The sequence below is a fragment of the Tripterygium wilfordii genome, chromosome 18 (genome assembly GCF_013401445.1).
Source record: "Tripterygium wilfordii isolate XIE 37 chromosome 18, ASM1340144v1, whole genome shotgun sequence".
Lineage (NCBI taxonomy): Eukaryota > Viridiplantae > Streptophyta > Magnoliopsida > Celastrales > Celastraceae > Tripterygium > Tripterygium wilfordii.
In genome coordinates, this window is record NC_052249.1 from 12525818 (window position 1) to 12544917 (window position 19100).

The 19100-nt window shown below is 38.2% G+C and overlaps 4 protein-coding genes across 13 annotated transcripts; 3 read left to right on the forward strand and 1 right to left on the reverse strand.

Moving 5' to 3' along the window:
- Window positions 1-196: 196 nt before the first annotated feature.
- LOC119984123 lies at window positions 197-6488 on the forward strand. Of its 3 annotated transcripts, XM_038827925.1 has the most exons (10): window positions 197-419; window positions 1717-1932; window positions 2286-2422; window positions 2633-2677; window positions 2756-2809; window positions 3296-3400; window positions 3508-3711; window positions 3929-4014; window positions 4832-5838; window positions 5911-6488. In XM_038827925.1, the coding sequence occupies exons 2-10, from the start codon at window positions 1752-1754 to the stop codon at window positions 6189-6191; spliced, it is 2100 nt and encodes a 699-aa protein (XP_038683853.1). In that variant the 5' UTR covers window positions 197-419; window positions 1717-1751; the 3' UTR covers window positions 6192-6488. The 3 variants fall into 3 exon arrangements, with proteins under 3 accessions (XP_038683853.1, XP_038683854.1, XP_038683855.1); XM_038827926.1 differs by lacking the exon at window positions 1717-1932; XM_038827927.1 differs by lacking the exons at window positions 197-419; window positions 2286-2422 and having other exon boundaries at window positions 1772-1932.
- A 519-nt stretch (window positions 6489-7007) lies between these two features.
- LOC119984125 lies at window positions 7008-11756 on the reverse strand. 8 transcript variants are annotated; one of them, XM_038827931.1, is made up of 6 exons: window positions 11278-11754; window positions 10053-10240; window positions 9864-9972; window positions 9394-9550; window positions 9030-9187; window positions 8032-8411 (listed from the first exon to the last, which is right to left on the reverse strand). In XM_038827931.1, the coding sequence occupies exons 4-6, from the start codon at window positions 9397-9399 to the stop codon at window positions 8153-8155; spliced, it is 423 nt and encodes a 140-aa protein (XP_038683859.1). In that variant the 5' UTR covers window positions 9400-9550; window positions 9864-9972; window positions 10053-10240; window positions 11278-11754; the 3' UTR covers window positions 8032-8152. The 8 variants fall into 8 exon arrangements, with proteins under 8 accessions (XP_038683865.1, XP_038683859.1, XP_038683860.1 ...); XM_038827937.1 differs by adding an exon at window positions 7008-7152 and having other exon boundaries at window positions 8282-8411; window positions 9394-10240; window positions 11278-11751; XM_038827932.1 differs by lacking the exon at window positions 9864-9972 and having other exon boundaries at window positions 9394-9479.
- LOC119984124 lies at window positions 7078-8010 on the forward strand. Its single transcript, XM_038827928.1, has one exon. It carries the CDS (start codon window positions 7114-7116, stop codon window positions 7861-7863), a length of 750 nt encoding a protein of 249 aa, XP_038683856.1. The 5' UTR covers window positions 7078-7113; the 3' UTR covers window positions 7864-8010.
- Window positions 11757-15243: 3487 nt separating the features above from the next.
- LOC119984617 (short-chain dehydrogenase TIC 32, chloroplastic-like) lies at window positions 15244-18394 on the forward strand. Its single transcript, XM_038828648.1, has 8 exons — window positions 15244-15425; window positions 16041-16272; window positions 16463-16542; window positions 16839-16992; window positions 17118-17196; window positions 17394-17478; window positions 17855-17901; window positions 18108-18394. The coding sequence occupies exons 1-8, from the start codon at window positions 15320-15322 to the stop codon at window positions 18264-18266; spliced, it is 942 nt and encodes a 313-aa protein (XP_038684576.1). The 5' UTR covers window positions 15244-15319; the 3' UTR covers window positions 18267-18394.
- Window positions 18395-19100: the final 706 nt, after the last annotated feature.

A 19100-nucleotide genomic window follows, 5' to 3' on the forward strand; every position in this document is an offset into this window, starting at 1 on the left:
ACTTTTTTCATGTAAGAAATGCAATTTTGCTCCCCAGCCAAACGCCCAAACAAACTAGTGAAAATTAAACAATACTTGCGCGTGAAGTTAACGACTTTGAAGAGGGCCCACCCCACATTTCAATTTTCAACTAAAGTTTTGTTTTTGTTTTTCTTTAAATTTTTACTCCTTTGCCTTCAAGGGTTCCGATTCCGCCTTTATATATTTTGCTCATTACAATTCGCTCCTCCTCGGTCTGGAAGGAAACTTTTATATACTTCCCCCTTTCGACTTTTATCGGCCGATCTCTTTCTCGTATTTTCTCGCTGATTTTCGCTCCCGCCAAACAATCCCCTATCTCTCCCTCCACAACTCTGAAATCCCTTGATCGCTGTCCATTCCTTCTCTCCCCTCACCGATCTCTTTTGCACTACTCACTGGTACGTGAACAGATCACTCCTCCCAGTCTCTTCTATTTTTTTTTGTCTGTATTTATCATTTACTGATCGCAGATCACAGTCTGCGAACGCGAACGAGTTTTGCTTTATGTTGCAATATTTTCAATTTGTTTTTTTGCGTATATTTAGTCGTCAATAACTGTGAACACATAAGATTGTTTTAAATTGTTGGCGTTTTTCTGTGTTGTTGAAGAGAGAATTCACTTTAGGGTTTCTTAATGAAACCTCTTAATTTTTGTATGAGTAATTTCATATTTAGGATTACTTATTGGAGCTCTGGATTCTAAATTCTTGTTAAGGTGCATTTCAATTAGCCAGACTTATGATATTGTTCTTCTCTTTCAACTTTTTTTTAATATTTCGCATAAATAAGACAGAATTATGAGATGTTTCATTTGTTTTGGAGATTGATATGATGTGGTATCGTTTTGCAATGAAAACAATGGTTTTCTATGGTCTAGTATTTAGTTGCTCTTGTCATGATGTGTTTCAGAGATTATGAAAAGGCTCTGTTATGTTTAAATTCATGTTTAGATTGTTATGGGGCCGTTAATCAGTCATTTTTTTGATTCATAATTTTAAATGTTTCAAATCATTTTTAGATAACTAGTCCTAAGTGGCCTTGCTCATTCGGTCATGCACTTAGGTTGTGTCTATTAAATTGCCTATGACTTGTACCCGGGCTGATGCACATATCACTTTGAAACAGCATGAATACTTGAATGTAAACAAGAATTTGCGACTTGATGAATTTCAGACCAACCACATTCTCAATGTCATGTAGCATAAGGCACAAGATCTCTTCACAGAGTGAAATGTAATGTGTACATACTACATATCTATGTGCCATGTCAACCTCATGTAGCATCAGGCACAATATCTCTCCATAGAGTGAAATGTAGTTGTGTGTACATACCTATGTGCAAGCTTTGTGGCAGATTGACAAACTTGGGCAATGATGGTGGGGATTGGCTTCAATTGTGGGGTTCTAAAAAGTTATTCGTTGAATGTGTGAAATTATGTTTTAGGATCCATCACAAATAAATAGGTTTTAATGTGAAAATATCCTGAAGGAGACGTATGTTTCTTAGCCAGAATCTTGACACTCGTATACCATAATTCACATTAGTGTTTTTATAGCTGGTTAGAGAGCAAATGTAGCTCCATTGATTCATTCAAATAAACTTATATGATGATGAAGATAGCTTATAGAACTTTCCTAATGGTTTTTTTCTTGTGCTTGTTTGGTGTCAATGTGCTTCCCCCCCTCTAACTGCAGCATCTGGTGGGTTAGTTGGCTTTCTGCGTGCATAAATGTCAATTGCAAAACTCAAAGCCCCAAACACTATTGATGTGATGAGGTCAGAGGAGGGAAATGATTCTGTAGATACCTTTAGCAGACAAGCAAGTGGAAAAGAACCCTTTCTTTCTTTCTCAAGGGCTGGAGACAGCCCAGTCCAGTGGATCCAATGGCTCCATGCCTTGGATCAGCAAGGTATTAGACACTATTCTTATGTTTCAAGGAATTAATACATTATAGAAGGGAATGAGCTTTTTCTAGTGAATTGCAATGATTTTAATTTCATATGCATCTGAGATTAATGGCTTAAGGTATCTTATCAAAACATCACAAGCAGTGGCCTTATTCCATAGGAACAAATAATGCCTCTAAATATATGTAATGATTAGTTCCCCTGCAGTTTTGTTTCCTTTTGCCAGGCCACTGCTAAGATCAATGACTCGGACTGAAAATGTTTGTCCAATTGGTGTATAATGTATATGTTTTTTTTAGCTAACCTTGCGGGCAAGACATGCCTTTTGAATTTATTTATATCTTACTCCTGCCAGAGTTACCAGGTTGGCCTTTGCTTACTCCTTTAAAGATACAGATGCAGACGTGTGACAAGTGTTCTCGTGAATTTTGTTCACCAATTAACTATAGGAGGCATATACGTGTGCAACATCGATTGAAAAAGCTTGATAAGGTTCCCTCGCCAGCTTGCATTTGTCTGTCCATCTTTTTCATAAAGTTGCTCAAAATATGGTTTCGGCTATTTCATCATTATCAGATGTCAGCCAGTTGCATTTCCTTCGTGTGTTTGTCTCGGTTTGCCTTTGAACTGGTTGTTTCACTGGCTGGTTTTCACGTTTGTATGCTAAGAATCTTCTAAAAGTTACCATTTTACATCCTGCAGGATTCTGCCAAAAATAGGGATCTATTGAGAGCATTTTGGGATAAGGTACTTTCTCCTTCACTACATTTTCTTGGGTGAAATCCTTTCTACCTCTTGCTTGCTCATTTATCTCGTTTCATGCAGCTTTCTTTGGATGAGACAAAGGAAATTGTATCTTTTAAGAATATGGCGTTAGAGGTATGGTATTTGTGCCTTTATACCCATTTATCTTTATTCCTTATATTGTAGAGTTCATTCAGAGATTTCGATAATGCTTTTGATTTCATTAGAAACTTCACTTTTATGATTTTGATTTTGTTAGGAAGTTCTCTTTGCTGGACTGTTGTACTGAAATTATTGTGTCCTCCTTTTCCCTTTAGTTATGCTATTGCAATATGGATTTTGTAATGTAATTTCTCGCTAAAATAGTGTGGCTGTTATCATATTTGAATCTTTTAATTGAATGATTTACACGCCAACTCATTTTTTATTAAGGTTATGACTTATGAGCTCAGTTGAGTAAAGTTGCCTGAATGTTAGGCTGGAAATCTATGTTAAATATTTGGAATAGTATTTTTTTTAGAGATTTCCCTCTTGTTGTCAGAATGGTTTCTTTTAAATGTAACAAATATTCCTCCCCCTGCTTACTTTACCTGTTTTTATATCATGGTGGATACGTTTCAGGAAGTTCCTGGGTCTTCTATAATTAAATCATTGACTACACTTGTAAGGAAACCAGGATTCTCTTCTCTGCCACAAGTTTGTTTGAGGGCCGGTTCTGCTCTTTTGGTGAGGAAACATCCTTCTTTCTTGTTCATAAAGATTTTATTGTAGATTCTTTAAGGATCCTACATATTGAGTATGTGTTTGATTTTATATATATGAATTCTTTGCAGGATATTATCCAAGCGCGAACTTCCAGGTTTCCTTTGACTTCACAGGAGCTATTCAGTATACTTGATGATGCTAGTGAAAATACTTTTTTATGTGGGACTGCTGTGTTAATGCAAAGATATATTTTTGATGGAGAAGCTGGAAAGATTGCCCTTGAACCAAAGAATTTAGTTGCTTGCACCAGCTTTTTGGTGGAACAGAAATTGGTACATTTTCTTTTCTCTCACCGTTCGTGCTTTTAGCTTTGGCTCATTATAATCATCTAAACCCTTGCCGAAAAAAAAAATCTATACCCACTTGGGGTGCTATGGCCAGCTGCTATGGCACTTAGGGATGTAGACAAAACAGTGCAAAGTAGGCATTAATTCACTTAGTGAAAGCTGAAAAATCATAGAGATGATTGGTGTTTATTCTTCTACTCAGGTTAGGGCGTGGCTTGCTGACAAGGATGCTGAAGCTTTAAGGTGCCAGAAATTACTTGTGGAGGAGGAAGAAGCAGCTCAAAGAAGGTAAAATCCACATTGTGTTTTCCCTGGAAAATCATTTCACATTCGTATTTGGTGTAGTAGTTCACACTTGGTGATGCAGGAAGCAAAGCCCAGGCCTTGATTGTTCCTTTCATTCTAAGTTAGTTTTGCTTTCTTAATTTTTTTTTAGGAGTTAAAAATCCTTTGTGGAGAAGGTTTCCCTTTTAGTTAGGTCTTTTTTTTAGTCATTACATCTGTCTAGGTCAATCAGGTTGAGGAATTCTAATGTTTCCTTAAAGTCTCAAACCAATGTTTGTAAACCTCTATTTAAAGGCTTGCTTGCCTCAGAAATAAATGAAGAGAGTTTTTATCAAAGTTGCAAACTTGCAATAGGAGAGGTCTTTACACGTTTAGTGAGTGACTGATACATGAGTTTCTCCTCTCAATTGAGAGAGCCTCTTAGGAGAGACTCCTTACACGTTCAGTGAGAGACTGATAAAATCTTACCCTCTCAATTTAGCTTAACGTTTGATGGCAGACATTGTTGAACGTCTGAAATTTGAAAATATATGGGCAAATTGCAAGAGAAATGACTGCGTGTATAGACTGTCTTCAATGGCTACTTTTCTTACCTTGCACTTTTAATATTTTTGTACGAGAACTGATAGTGAGCCTGTTGATTGTGTGACCATGCAGTTCTGCCTTGTAATTCTATTTTGGAAGTTTCTTGGGACTCTTGAAGTGTCACTTACTAGCAATGACCTTTTTTGCCCCTTTATTTTTTAGTTTGGCAATGATCTGATTAGTGAGTAAAATACAACTTAGTCACTCATTTATGTTGTTTCCCTAATTTATTTAGGCAAGCTGAGCTTTTGGAAAGGAAAAGGCAGAAAAAGCTTAGGCAGAAGGAGCAGAAAGCAAAGGAGCAAAAACTAGAGGACGATGGGGATAAGGAGAGTATTGACAATACACAAGAAGCTAGGCCTCGAGCAGAAACATGCAGCTCTTTGGCTGCATCTGATTCTGATTCTCAGAACCCAGATTCAGTGCCATATAATATTCCTTCTTCTCCTGAACCTTCCCCAAAGACAAACACATATGAGGATATGGAGCATGAGACAGTTGGATTTGACATCCTAGTTACTGGTCAGATCATTGAACGACGGACACGGCAAGGTAGTGGTCCTCCTAGACATACAGTATTTTCTCGTTGGCAGGTCCAACAAAAATTTCAACGGAGTCATTTGCCCAATGGTTTCCATGCGAGTCAGAACTCTCATACCCAAAAGCTTGGGGCCATGCAGAAGCATGGAACTCAAAGGGATTCAGGGGCTGCTCCAATTTTCAGTGGCAACAAAGTTTGGAGTCGAAAGCCTAAACCAGAAAATGGAGGGGAAAGTTTGAATAGAGTACAGAAAGAAGTATCAAATAGGTCAGACCAGAATAGGAACCATGAAGTGTTGATTGGCTCCATATCTGTCACCCTTGGAAATGGTAGCCATCATGAGGGTAACAGTGCGGCTGGAGTTTTAGATGATTCCCTTGCAGATGATCAAATGCAAAAGAAGAGCAATCTTCAAGAGAAGCCAGCTAAATCGGAATCTGCTCAAGGTAGTACTAATAGGTCAATTGTGAAGCTTTGGAGGCCTGTCAGCCGGAGTGGAACTAAAGGTGCCATTCCTGTAGAAAATCGTGGAAGAGAATCTGAAGCAGATACCCTTGCTGAAAAGGGTGAGAATAAGTCACTGTCTGCCATAAATAACGATAATGTTGAAATAGAGAACGGCTCTGCCCCAAAAGGGGGAGGCTTGTTTTCAGGAGGATTGCAGTTCTCAAGCCAGGATGCAAAAGATTTTCTTGCAAAGAGTAAGTCCAGTTTTTTACATGTATTATTATTTTCAAGTCATTTCTATATAATTGAATGCAAATGTCATGTAGGGTGGAAGGAGGCTATCGCAGCTGAGCATGTGAAATTGGTACTGGATCCTGATTTTGGGCATTCAGAATGTACCGAGGAGGTGCAAAATTATTGTGAAGTAGCAGCGTCTCAAGCGTCAGAAGTTAACAGGCACAGTGTTCTTGGCAATGTAGAGAACGGATTGGTTAATGTTGGGGCTCTTGATTCTGCGGCTCCAGGGCCTACAAAAGTCAAATCCAGAACAAAGCCGGAAAAGGGTGTGAAGATGATGTATATTCCAAAACAGAGAGGCATCGCCTAATAAGAATGCAATAAAGATTGGATTGATTTGATTATACAATGTGCACAGGTTGACGACAGTCTATTATATTCTTAGCAGAGGTTCCAGTTTTATCCCACGGGTCTTCTGTCCCAGATCTGAAGAAAGGTTTTGCAGATTTTTTATTTTTTAAATTCTGCCCTTTTTAATTGAAACTGTCATGGGAGATTGATCATTGAGGTATTTTTTGGCTTAGTCTTCTTAATTTTATGTAATAGAATTAGTTTTCCAGATTTTCCGAGAGTTCCTAGTAAGGTTATTCATTTTCATTGGTTCCAAGTGTCTTGAATGTTGCTTTAGAAGCAAGATAGATATATGCAAATGTATCCAATAACTTAGTGTAACTACCTATCTATTTTCATGCCAAGCTTGTTGGGCCATGACAATTCTATTACAGTCCTTTATCCTGGTAAAGCACAGCATGCTGCCGGAGCAAACTACTAAACTAGCAGTGACCAGGACCCGTCAAGCGAACAAGCCCAGTTGAACAAAGAAAAGTGGGCCTGTCAAGAAGAGAACGGGCCTTTTCGACTCTTTTGTGAGAAAACTCCGTCTAATTTGAAGCCTTGCAATTAGCTATCTCACAAGACTCACATGTCGAACAAAAAGGCAAAAACTACACGACTTTCCTAGTTTCCTCCTCCCACAACACTAAGCCACGTCTTACCTTTATCTCCTCATAAACTGCGACTTGTACACCTTATTTACCTTACGCTTTGCCTCTCCTCTCCTCTCCTCTCCTCTCCTCTCTATTTGAATATCTGCATCAAAACAGAGAAACCACAGAGAAACCACAGACAACCAAGCAAAAGTTCTCTCTGGTTCTTCATTCAGTCTCACTTCGTTCTCTACACATTACATAGCATAACCAACAGCACCATCAAACAGAAAACAGAACGCAAAGATGTCCGGTGGGGTTGGTCCAACATGCAACGACATAAGCCTGCCAAAGGAGCAAGAACAAGAGCATAAGGTTCAAAATGACGACTCAAAGTCCCTTAAGAGCGTCAAAACTCCTACAACCCAACAAAAAGCTGGTTTTCTCAGCTTTCAACAACTCAACTCTCTTGCTGTTATGATTGTCTTATCTGCAAGTGGAATGGTAAGCCCTGAAGACATTGCTTTTGTCCTACTTTCTATCATCTACGTCTATTTCCTGTCCAGAGTTGCATTCCCTTCTCTTCAACCTGGAAGAGAGAGCTCAGTTTTTGATGTCAAAAACAAGGTTCTACGACTATATGTGCTCGTTGGTGCCATAATTGGGCTTCTTCTACCAATTGGGTATATATTTGAAGGGATCTATGAGGGTGATAAGGAGGGGATCAAGGCAGCAGCCCCACATGTCTTTCTCTTGGCCAGTCAAGTATTCATGGAAGGGCTTGCTTTTTCAGGCAAGTTTTCGTTACCTATAAGAGCTTTTGTGCCTGTGTGTTATAATTCAGTGAGGATGTATGCCATTCTGGATTGGTTGAGGAATGAGATCTCAAAGGGGGAGGAAGAGTATGGAGGATCTACAAGAAGGCTGTACGTTGGGATGATTCTTGCTATTGCTAATCTGGCTTTTTGGTCCTTCAACCTCTTTGGGTTCTTGTTGCCTGTTTATCTTCCTAAGGCTTTCAAGAGGTACTACTCAGACCCTAAGATGAGAGATTGATGCCCTGCTGGTTGGGAAGCAGAGGAAGAACAGGTTTTCTGCGTGTGATGTATATTTATGTTTTCTCAGTTTCTTAGAATTTCCTTATGCAGACAATGTATTATGTTGCTGTTGGTAATATACACCCAGAGCAATTAAAACCGTCAACCTGTGTCCCTCTTCCTATTTGGCTTTGCTAACAGCTTCCAGAATAGTCATTTCACTACAATGGTTTTAGTCTACTGGACACCCACACTCCCGACTCAGTGTCCAGAAAATGACTTAAGAAAATATGCAAAGGCCTGACATTTCATGATAAAACAGGAAAAATGTGTGCGCAAGTATTAGCCTGGGAAATCCAATCGTGGGAACTGGAAGACCACATGGATAAATGAAAGGTATACAAAAACAAAAAGAAAAAAGTATAGGAAGAGCATACGTGTATATGTATACACAGAACCACTGACATTCCTCGATATGGTCCAAGCCTCCTTTCCTGACCCAAAAGTAATTCCTGCATCCTCTCAGGCCAGTGTGAATTCAGTCTCTGAGCAAAATCCTCCACCTCCCTGCATTAGAAAGGTGCAAGAAAAATTAAAGAAGTTATCCTTTTGTATTTAAGTCACTAATACATTAGCACTGGTGCAGCTCTAAGATTGACAATTTCTAAAAGTCAAGCAGTTTCTCTACGTACTTACGGGCTATTAAAGATCAACATCCTTTCATTGGTCAGTTGAAATAAAATGAAAAATGAATAGATCAATCTGGTATCAAAAGGCAAAATATTCTTGGATTGTGGGCAAGTATAAGGAGATACCTTCTCAGTGTCTCCTCTCTCGATGATTTTGTTGCTTTCCATTTAAACAAAATGTAAGATGTTCTCATATAGACAGATAAATAAAATGATCTCAGAAAACACTGAGATCTGGGTTTTTGGAATGTCGTAGGGGCAAAGGCACAGGTAACTTAAGAAAGTAGAAAGCTCAACTAAAAATCGAAATATTGAAGCCAAAGATGGTGACAAATTCACAGAACGCTACAAAAATTTAGGAATAAGACCTGCTCTGAAAAAGTGAAGGTTTCGAAATGAGTTATTGTACCATCCAGAGCTAATGGAAAATATACAATCCTGAGCAAAGGCTACATATTGAATGCTTTATAATTTTAGTCAGAAGTGGTCATCAAACCTATCAAGCTCCTCCTTCATTGCAGGATCTAAATCATCGTCGTCACCATTATCAAGCTCAAGCTGAGGCGAGGAGGGCAGGGCCGATGAATCTTGTGACTTCAGAATCATATGAGAAACCTCATCATTATGGCCAGGGGAAGAGCAGGCATCCAACTCCTAAAACAACAAGAAAAAAAATTTTATCAATCATAACAAAAGACCAATTATTTTTGGAACATTGATTATGCAAGCACAAATAAACAAAGAATAGAAAATTATTACAACAAATCAACTTGCATTTAGACACAGACATCGGCTCGCACAGTGAGAAACCAAACCAAGAAAAAGGGCAAGGAAGGGGAAAGGAGAACACAGTCACCCACCTTCATATAGTTTTGAATTGCTTCAAAAAGAGTGCTTCAGTTGATCTGTTCTCCGCCGTTTTTCTTTTTATGTTTATTTCTAACTCCTTTTGAATAAGCAGAGCAGAGCAAGGTACATTCAGCAAGTTAAAAGGGAACAACAAGTGACAGGATATTGCTACAGGAGAAAACAGAATTAGCGAAATGAGTATGCTTAAAACAACAGCGTGCACACGACAAAAACACATCCACACAAATTTGATTGTTAACATCAATGTAAGCAAGGAAAATGGCATTTTTTTAAAAAAAAATCCATTATTAATAGAGAGATGCAAGTTGCCTTTTGAAACCTCTGGAAAATGGATTTGTTATAATCCTTTTTTTTTCTGAAAGAGCTACGAAAATAGCACTGACTCATGCTCCCTTAAAACAGGACAGCACCAAACAATATCATTTAGTAAGGATTTCAAACAATAAGCAACAGTAACCACCTTCACTTTCTCTCTCTTTTAATTCTTTCCTTTTTCTTGCATATAATATATTCAGACGTCAAATACGCGGATCATCGTTCATAGTTTTTAGAGGTTCCAACTTCTCCTCCTGGGAGAAACCAAATTCACATGAAACACAGCACATGCAGATTAAATATTTAACCCATCAACTTCTTGATAGTAGTGCACCTCAGTGAGGTCACCAGGTAAATGAAATGTTTCGTGTATCTCAGGAGTTTTCCCTTCTGTCACATGAGCAAGTGCACGACTGGTGAGATTAACTAGAGGCCTCAACTTGAGGCTGTCGGCAGCAGATGCCAGTGCACACAACCTCTTTGTATCCATCCGAATGACTTCCCATTAAAAGTTTTGCGCTCCTAAGGCAGATGAGCAAGCAAGTTGACAATAACATCAAAAGCGTCAGCTTAGACATTTCAAGATATACACTAGTAAAAATTGAGAAAATAATAAATTACGACTAAAGAAAAAGATTTCACAAGGAAAAAAACCATCAATTCGAGTGACCTGAGTTTAGGGAAGTTTCAATCATGAAACCGATAGTATTCATTATTAACCCCAGCACAGCTGGATTAACCCGTTGTGGAAATTTAGTTTTGGAAGATCCCATGCCTATCTAAAGAATCTCAGGACATATCGTCGGACAAAACATGGCAACCTCTTCGTCCATTTGCTGGATTGCACCAACAGAAGTTTGAAGCCAAACGTAAGACCTCATCCGCATAAGAGCATATAAAACTAAATAATGATCAATGCAAAAGCTCACAAGCGTAGCATTGTTTTGCTTTAACTAAATGACAACCAAGTGCCATATCAAATTAGCTCCCTCCCTTCCGAATGAGGGGCAAATAAATCAACAGAAGTTGATTTTAAACCTCTTGAAAGATTGCAGAAGCCAATGTCCACTAAATTCTTCCCGCCATTCTGATACAACAATCTCATGAGGACTACACAACCCCAATGCAATCGACTAAAATCTAATTTGTAGCCACATAATCCATTTTCATGGCAGGAAATGGAAACACAACTCAACATCCTATTAAAATCTAATTCATTCTTGATCTACGTAGAAGCTCTTTGACGACGCTTCACAGATTGACGCCACAACTACTCCCAGTGACAAGTGTTTCAGTATTCTTATAAAATAATGCTTCCTCAGATCTAATCACTCCACATAAAGGCAAAGCAAAAAACAAGAAAGACATCATATGCCAAAAATCGCAACAGATAAGAGGCAAGTGCAAACACAAGTACATGAAAAAAAACTGAAAAATATAACAGTATCATAACTCAGACAGAAATAATATAGAAAATGGCATAACAGAACTTATTGATAGCACAAAGAAATCATCCCTGAGGAAGCAAATTCATGGCAGGTGATAGTAAAGTGCGATACCTATTTAGAAGGCTGTCTCACAATGCCTGATTCCACAACAACAGATATGTAGATCAAACGAATAGTTTGAATTCGAAATTTCGAAGCTCAAAATTTTCATTTTCTGCTTTCTCTGCCATCGTTGTAATCTCTCAAACAACGGCTTCAATCTTCACTATCGATGTCGACGTTGATTACATTACAGGAGAGGGTTTATATATATCTTGAATGTGGAAGTTAGAGAGAAGATGAAAATATTTTCAGGGACGAAGTTTTTTGTCACCGTTAACGAAGACGAAGAAGACTGAGGGACCTACTCTGCCAGGGCTTCCGTAAGGCTCCCGCGTGCTCGACGTTGCCGCCGGTGTCTCTGCACGTGACTACCCATGGAGGGCGAAGCGTCGCACATTACGGTTTTCAACGAAATGGGCTTTAGTCGTGGTCAGAGTTTTCTGTCTCGATGAATTGGGCTGGGTTCTCTCCCTTCGAAGAATAATGAAGCCCAAATATGCATTAGCATTATGTCTAGACGTCTAGTCTCTATGATGATGGATGATCTTTAACGTGAGTCATACGCACGAACGTCGTAGCCGGGATTTGTAATGAGGGCCGAAATTTTTTATTTTTTTTCAAGAAAGAGACGACATCATTAAACAGAAACAGAGCTACAATCAACAACAAGTACATGAACAAGAAAGTCTGGACATACCCCAGACCTAGACCAATTCCTAGTACCACAACTACTAAGAGCACTCTTAGCTAGAACATCAACAACTTGATTAGCTGCTCTTTTAAAATTACAGCAGTTCACATAAGAGAAATAGGCAAACCTAGCCTTAGCATCAGGGGTGTGAAAATTAATCGAGAAAACCCAACCGCTCGATTGGCCGGTTCTTATAATACGCACACATGAAACCGAGTTAAGCGGTTCACTTAATACTCAAAAATCGAATGTTTGGTCAGTGCAGTAGTGAACCAAGGTGAACCGACCGAATATAATATATTCATAAATATTAATAATATATAATTATATATATGTAAGTAATATTGTAATATATATTATTTAGTTAATGACTTTAAATGCTTAATGCAATCGGGACCATTGATCTTAGCGCAATTAGGCTTACACAGTTACACTCTTACAAAATAGTGGAAATACGAATTACCTTTCCTCTTCAATCTTCTAAGGGCTTGTCCGTTTGAGGTGTTTAGGGGTGTTGGGTTGGGAAGGGATGGGAGGTGTTGGGATTTTTAAATATAAATTTTGTCCTAATAATCCCGAACACCTGAAACAGTCAAGGGTTGGGAGGTGTTCGGGACGAACCCAACCTTTCCCAACACCCCTGAACACCTCAAACAGACAAACCCTAACTTTCTCAGTCTCAGCCTCTTAGGTCTGTGACTCTGTTCGTCGATAGTTCAACTGTTCGAGTCTTCTTCCTTAGTTCTTGATATCTCTCAAGTATGTGATTCACAGTTCACAATGAAGGCGTTGCTCACGCGGTCATGTCCCATCACTATCGCCTACGACTCTGGGCTCCCGGACTCACCACTCACTCTATAACCTCTCAGTCTCTCACAGAATCACTGCTTGCGGTATATCCCATTTGGAGTTATTGACAATCCATTCACTCATCGTCTCAACTCTCAACCTCTCAGTCCTCTCACAGTCGACTCAATACAATCTAAATTTGGTTAGTCTCAACTTTCTAATTTCTATGTCTATGTGATTTTGGTAGTTTACAGTTTTAATTGGTAGTTAGCAATTAGAGGAAAAATGGAAAATCTCACGAATTAGGGCTTTTACCAAAATTCTACTACAAATCTCCAATTGTTGTTTCATGTTTGTAGGTCAAAGAGCTTGAGTTACGATTGAGACATTGACGAAGAAATTTGCCATATTATTGTGATTCAAGCCTCCAATTATATACCATCAACTTAACCTGGTCACTGGTGAGTTACGTTTTGAACTTGTTTGCATTTTTTTATTGTAATTTTGCATTTATTCTCACAGTTTTGAACATGTTTGTAATTGTCTTATTGTAATTTTGTACTTTTATATTTATCCTCACTGTTTTGAACCTGATTTGACTTCTCAATGTTTATTGTTGTGATTTCTTCACAGGTTAGCACTTTGACATGTCTCATAATCAAGGACCAATTATTAACAACACAGAAAATGATCAAAATATGAGTGGAGAAGAAGATTAATATTGATGAAGTGCCACCAAATCCATCGATTAGTGAACCTATCTCTTCTTCTAGAAAAAGATCATGGGTGTGAGACTATTATGATGTACCTAAAGATCAAATTGGTAAACGTATGGCGTTTTGTAAATTTTGTAATAAAGGTTATGCAGCTGATACAAAATGATATGTTGTATATGGACAATATTCTAGCTTTTTCTGTAGCTATTTGTGACTTTGTGTTTTATTTTTTGGACATTGTAATATCTAAATGGACAATATTGCCTTGTTGGCTTGTTAGTTGTTAGTTTAGTTGTTACATCGTTGGTCCTTGGACAATGGATAGGTACAACTGTACATGTGTTGGACAATGGACAGGTACAATACATGTTGCCTTGTTAGTTGTTAGTAGTTAGTTTTTAGGTGTTAGTTGTTTGTTGTTTGTTGTTTGTTTATTTGTTGTTTGTTGATACTTGATAACATGTACTATTGATTATTGTACAGGTGCAATATTGTTGATTATATGTATAGGTACAGTACATGGATAGGAATAGATATTGGATAGTGTCATATTGGTCGTTTTTTCAGTAACCATATTCATGTTTGGGCGATTTGCGGTTTGTCACAAACAAAAAACCAAAAAAACAGTCCATGGATACATATCATAAAGCATTCTCAGATAAAGAAATGTCATCGCTCGTTAAGGCCTCAATAACTAACAAAGAATCGCCTTCCAGAACAATGGAAGCACAGCGAAGAGAAATAGCAAAATCCAAGGCTTCCTTAGCCGTTAAGCTTTCAACAAAGAGTAGGTAAACAGGGGCATTCAAACAGATATATAGTAATTATAAAAAAGAGTCAACTCTTGAATTTTTAATTTAGACCCCATCTTGTAAAACATTATACTTTTTATTTTTAGTGTTATTTTTTTTTTTATACTTTTGAAGATATAATTAATAGATAACTCAAAAAAACCCGTTTAAATTTGTCTACTTTGACATAAAATCATATGTCTGATACTGTTAAAAATTCCCACATCGGCTGGGATGGCTCTTGTTGTCTTGTATAAATGAGGCAAGCTTTCCTCATCTTAATAGGCCTTTTAGGGTGAGGGGCAAGGGCCCAACTCGTTGTCATGGTATCGAAGCCGGCACGTATCATCCCGCACATGGAAAAAGCCCAAAAAATGGGGGACTGGAGAGCCCAGCCCATGTGTGAGGGGGCGTGTTAAAAATTCCCACATCGGCTGGGATGGCTCTTGTTGTCTTGTATAAATGAGGCAAGCTTTCCTCATCTTAATAGGCATTTTAGGGTGAGGGGCAAGGGCCCAACTCGTTGTCAGATACTGTGACCCCTCGTGTTAAGTCTAACTTCGCCCTTGGTAGGTAACACGTGTGACCCCTCGTGTTAAGTCTAACTTCGCCCTTGGTAGGTAACACGTGTTTGGATCAGAGAATGAGTTTGGTAGGTAACACGTGTTTGGATCAGAGAATGAGTGAATAATTGACGGACAACATGTATGTGTTCCTAACCCAGTTTATGCTTCTGAATAAGCACAGCCAATAGCCACGGGTATATTGTGAGCGCATTCCCTTTGTGTGCGTGTGTGTACGAATTTGGTATGCACATATTTATCGATTAAGTTAATAGCAATTAATTAATCAGGTAAGTGTAACAGTTCAATCCATTTGTCAATTGTCCACTAAATCATTATTTTACAAGTGGAAGGCCATAACGTTGCCACCACAAAAAAACTGTGGATTGCTCTTGCCTTGGCAACGTAGCCACCAGAAATTTTGCGTACTAAATACAGATACTAATTGGGAATTTACATTTGAGCAAGAGCAGCAGCAGCATTACACAGACTCGGAACAATATGTGGTTTTTTGGAATGAAAGGACCATCTGGGTTCTCTGCATCTTCCACGGCAGAGGAAGTGACGCAAGGAATCGATGGCTCTGGCCTCACTGCCGTTGTCACAGGTTATAGCTCAAAGTTTATATATGTACTGAATGTTATAATATGGGTTTCAGTTTTTCGAGTAAATATATACAACGTTAACCCTATTTGTTTATTTGCGTCATTGTAGTTTTTCTGATATGTGTATAAAAGAGTGTCGCAATCCGTAATTGGTTTTTTGTTGAGTTTTTTATTATGTCTGGCAATCATTCATTTAGTGTGCATTTTTCTTCATTCGTTTATCTGAATGCACAGAGGCTGATGAGCGGCAAGTGGTTTTCCTGAGGTTCTCGTTTTTGGTTATGATATAACTCTAGTGATGTCTAATTAGCCTTAGTAGATATGTGGGCCTTCTTACTCCCCCCACTCCTTTTCTTGTGAGTTGTGATGTGCTTAATGCTTATGGTTGGTCAATTTCTTCTTGCTGCGCATCAATGAAAAATTAGAGGAAGTTTTCCATTCTATTAACGCATGAGCATAATGGAAATTTGGCTGTTATCTTGTTAATTACATCAGTCAACATTGTACTGTGCTTGCTGTTATCCTTATACATTAGAGATAATCAGATAATATGTCTTGGTCAAGCCTTTTCGGTGTGTTTAATGGCATTTATTTGGATGTGACCTCTGCATTTTCAGGAGCATCTAGTGGCATAGGCGCTGAAACTGCACGTGTTCTTGCACTTCGCGGTGTGCATGTATTTATGGGGGTTAGGAACATGGCTGCTGGAAAAGACGTCAAAGAGGCGATAGTTAGGGAAATTCCTAATGCGAAAGTTGATACATTGGAATTGGATCTCAGTTCAATGGCATCTGTGAGAAAATTTGCCTCAGATTACAGTGCCTCTCGTCGTCCTCTGAATCTCCTAATGTAAGAAACAATAAGGGCTGTTAATAGTGGATAATTTTCCGGAGTTTCTTCTGGTAGCCCGCAGAATGTGACATTCCAGTTACTTAGTTCTCTACATCCAGCGTAGTCATATCTTCACATATACTAGTCTGATTTTGAATTTGTTAAGCCTACTTTTACCAAGAAGTGACTCTTTTGTATTTGTTATAAGTAACAATGCAGGTATCATGGCAGTCCCGTTCACGCTTTCCAGTGACAACATAGAACTGCAGTTTGCTACTAACCACGTAGGTATGAGGCATATATTGCTAAGTTGTATGTTTTAAGCAATAGTGTTTAATGGAAAGAAAAAAAAATAGTCAGTTTTTTGGTAATGTGCTTTGAAATTTCCAAAGAATTTATCAACATTCCTCTTTGGTCTTGCCATTTACTTTTTCCAAAGAATCTATCAGTCTATTCATTGAAATGAAAAAAATGGAAAAAGAGTTATGAATCTGTTGAAACAATGATATTCCTCTTGACTTTTCTGATCCATGTTATTGAGTTATATGAATTTAGTAAATCCTTTAATCTAATTCTTTCTGCAGGCCATTTTCTGTTGACAAGTCTCTTGTTGGACACCATGAAGAAGACAGCACGCAATAGTAATAAAGGAGGAAGAATCGTTAACGTCGCCTCAGATGCTCATTGGTTGACTTATTGGGAAGGAATTCGCTTTGATAAAATCAGTGATCCATCAGGGTAAGCCCTAGCACTAATAACTTTCAAATTAGTGTGGTTGTGCTGGGATATGTTTAACTTTCTTTCATTGTGATTATGGTGGTAGCACATAATTATAACTTTGGTTTGAAAGCGTTTATTTGCAGGTACAAGAGACCTCTTGCATATGGACAGTCGAAGCTTGCTAATGTTTTACATGCTAATCAGCTTGCAAGAACTCTGAAGGTAACTTTCTGTCTTTTTTAATGCAACTGTTTCTTTGGGCGGGACGGAGTCTTCATTCTCAAAAATAGTGTGGTTGAGTAAAATATATAGTGTTCTGCATAGACTAGTACTCAAACTATACCTCAGGAGAAAAAGAAACTCGTGTTCGTGTTGTAAAGCTGTGGAACTTTTCACTATGTGAACTCTTGTTTGAGCAGGACGAAGGGGTAAATATAACTGCAAATTCTCTTCATCCAGGAGTGATAAAGACCAACCTCTTCCGTTATAACAGCACTTTCAACGGTATCCGCTCTGGCATCTATCATTTTTCATGTTAAAATATCTGCAATCCGAATTTTTCAGTCAGAGATGAAAAAAAAAATCAATAAACATATTTGTTGATGCTCAGCTATGCTCAATGTTTTGGATGGAATATGGTTTTAAATCGGACCACAGGACTGTAAAGGTTATATACTTCTATGTCGGGTTTTCTTTAAGCAATTTTATCTAGCTAGATTCACCATTCTCTAGTATGTTATATAGTATCTGATATCTTTGTATTTGAAAAGCATCATTGCAGCAGCCACCTCTGTTATTTTGTTCCTCCTCTTTTTCTTATTCTATGATGCATTTGTTTCAAAGTTCCCTATTAACTTTGAGTGTGTTTTATTTGATGTAGGGCTCATGGATAAGGTCGGTAAATTCGTGTTTAAAAATGTGCAGCAGGTGAGTTCTACCCCAAACTAAATGGCAAAGCTCACAACAATGCAAAATGCATAAGCTTACTTCTTGTGCTCCATAATTTAACCTGTCGTTCCTTCGGTGTATTTTTTGGTAATCCGGAAATTTTTTTAATTTTGTGTAAGAATTCATGGATTTCTTGCTTCTGATTTGAGATTGTGCATTTTGGTTTTTGTTGAGAATGAATTTAGGGGGCTGCAACGACTTGTTATGTGGCTTTGCATCCCCAAGTGGAAGGGACAAGTGGTGAATATTTTGCAGACTCTAATTTGGCCAGAAAAAGCCCCAAGGCTAAGGACCCTGACTTGGCCAACAAGCTCTGGGATTTCACCATGAATCTCATTAAGTAAATCATGTATATAGGTGACGTACCACGTATGAAACTTTTATAAGGATGCGTTTGGTAGCCAGTATGAATAAGAGAGTATATGCTAGAGTATACTTTATCAATTTATATTAGAGTATACGCTCTCAAATATGCTATGTAATGTAAGTGTGTATATGCATATAAAAAGAATGTATCCAATTTCGGACATAAGTTAAAGTCCGAAATCTAGGTGCAAATAAAAAGAAGGACAACGCTAGAGACCCTCAAAATATGACCCTCAAAAGTCCCCCAAATCAATGTGGCATTAAAATGTCCATTGATTAAAAACACACTTGTAGGGCCCACTTCACATCCAACACTCCACATTAAATGGGGGTCACTTTTTGAGGGTCTCAAGCATTATCCTAAAAAGAATGTATCCAATTCAAATTTGAATTCAATCTAAACTTATAAATTTTGTTCGATTTGTTTGTCCGGACCCTAATCAAGATTAAGTCCGTGTCCAATTTATTTGTTTGAATTTAAACTAATCCGGGTTTGATCAATTAAGTACGCCCGAAATTCAATCCAAATTAGCGTCCAAACATGTAAATATTTCGTAAACACATGACTGTTATCCAACCCAGAACCGATTTTTTCTACCCGTAATTATTACATATAGTTTTCTTTTGCTGTCGCTATCTACGTTTGCCCTGAATATCCCATCCGGCCCTTTTCGGTAAAGCTAGGCCCGCTAACCCAGTTTGGCCTAAAGTCCCATGTTTAGGCCTTCTAGGAAAAGATCAACATTGTAAGACTCTTGCATTCAACGATGCAAGCTTAAATATCTAAGTATTTACAGGTGCACTTTCCTTGG

Bases quoted from the DNA above. Each gene is read 5' to 3' on its own strand.
- LOC119984123 (XM_038827925.1), top strand. From the start codon at position 1,752: ATGTCAATTGCAAAACTCAAAGCCCCAAACACTATTGATGTGATGAGG. The intron at 2,423-2,632 runs GTTCCCTCGCCA...TACATCCTGCAG, and splicing joins GATTGAAAAAGCTTGATAAG to GATTCTGCCAAAAATAGGGA. The intron at 3,401-3,507 runs GTGAGGAAACAT...AATTCTTTGCAG, and splicing joins GGGCCGGTTCTGCTCTTTTG to GATATTATCCAAGCGCGAAC.
- LOC119984124 (XM_038827928.1), top strand. From the start codon at position 7,114: ATGTCCGGTGGGGTTGGTCCAACATGCAACGACATAAGCCTGCCAAAG.
- LOC119984125 (XM_038827934.1), bottom strand. The intron at 8,412-9,029 runs GTTTGATGACCA...TTTCTAATGCAG, and splicing joins ATGAAGGAGGAGCTTGATAG to GGAGGTGGAGGATTTTGCTC.
- LOC119984617 (XM_038828648.1), top strand. From the start codon at position 15,320: ATGTGGTTTTTTGGAATGAAAGGACCATCTGGGTTCTCTGCATCTTCC. The intron at 16,273-16,462 runs GTAAGAAACAAT...ATTTGTTATAAG, and splicing joins CGTCCTCTGAATCTCCTAAT to TAACAATGCAGGTATCATGG. The intron at 16,993-17,117 runs GTAAGCCCTAGC...GTTTATTTGCAG, and splicing joins AAAATCAGTGATCCATCAGG to GTACAAGAGACCTCTTGCAT.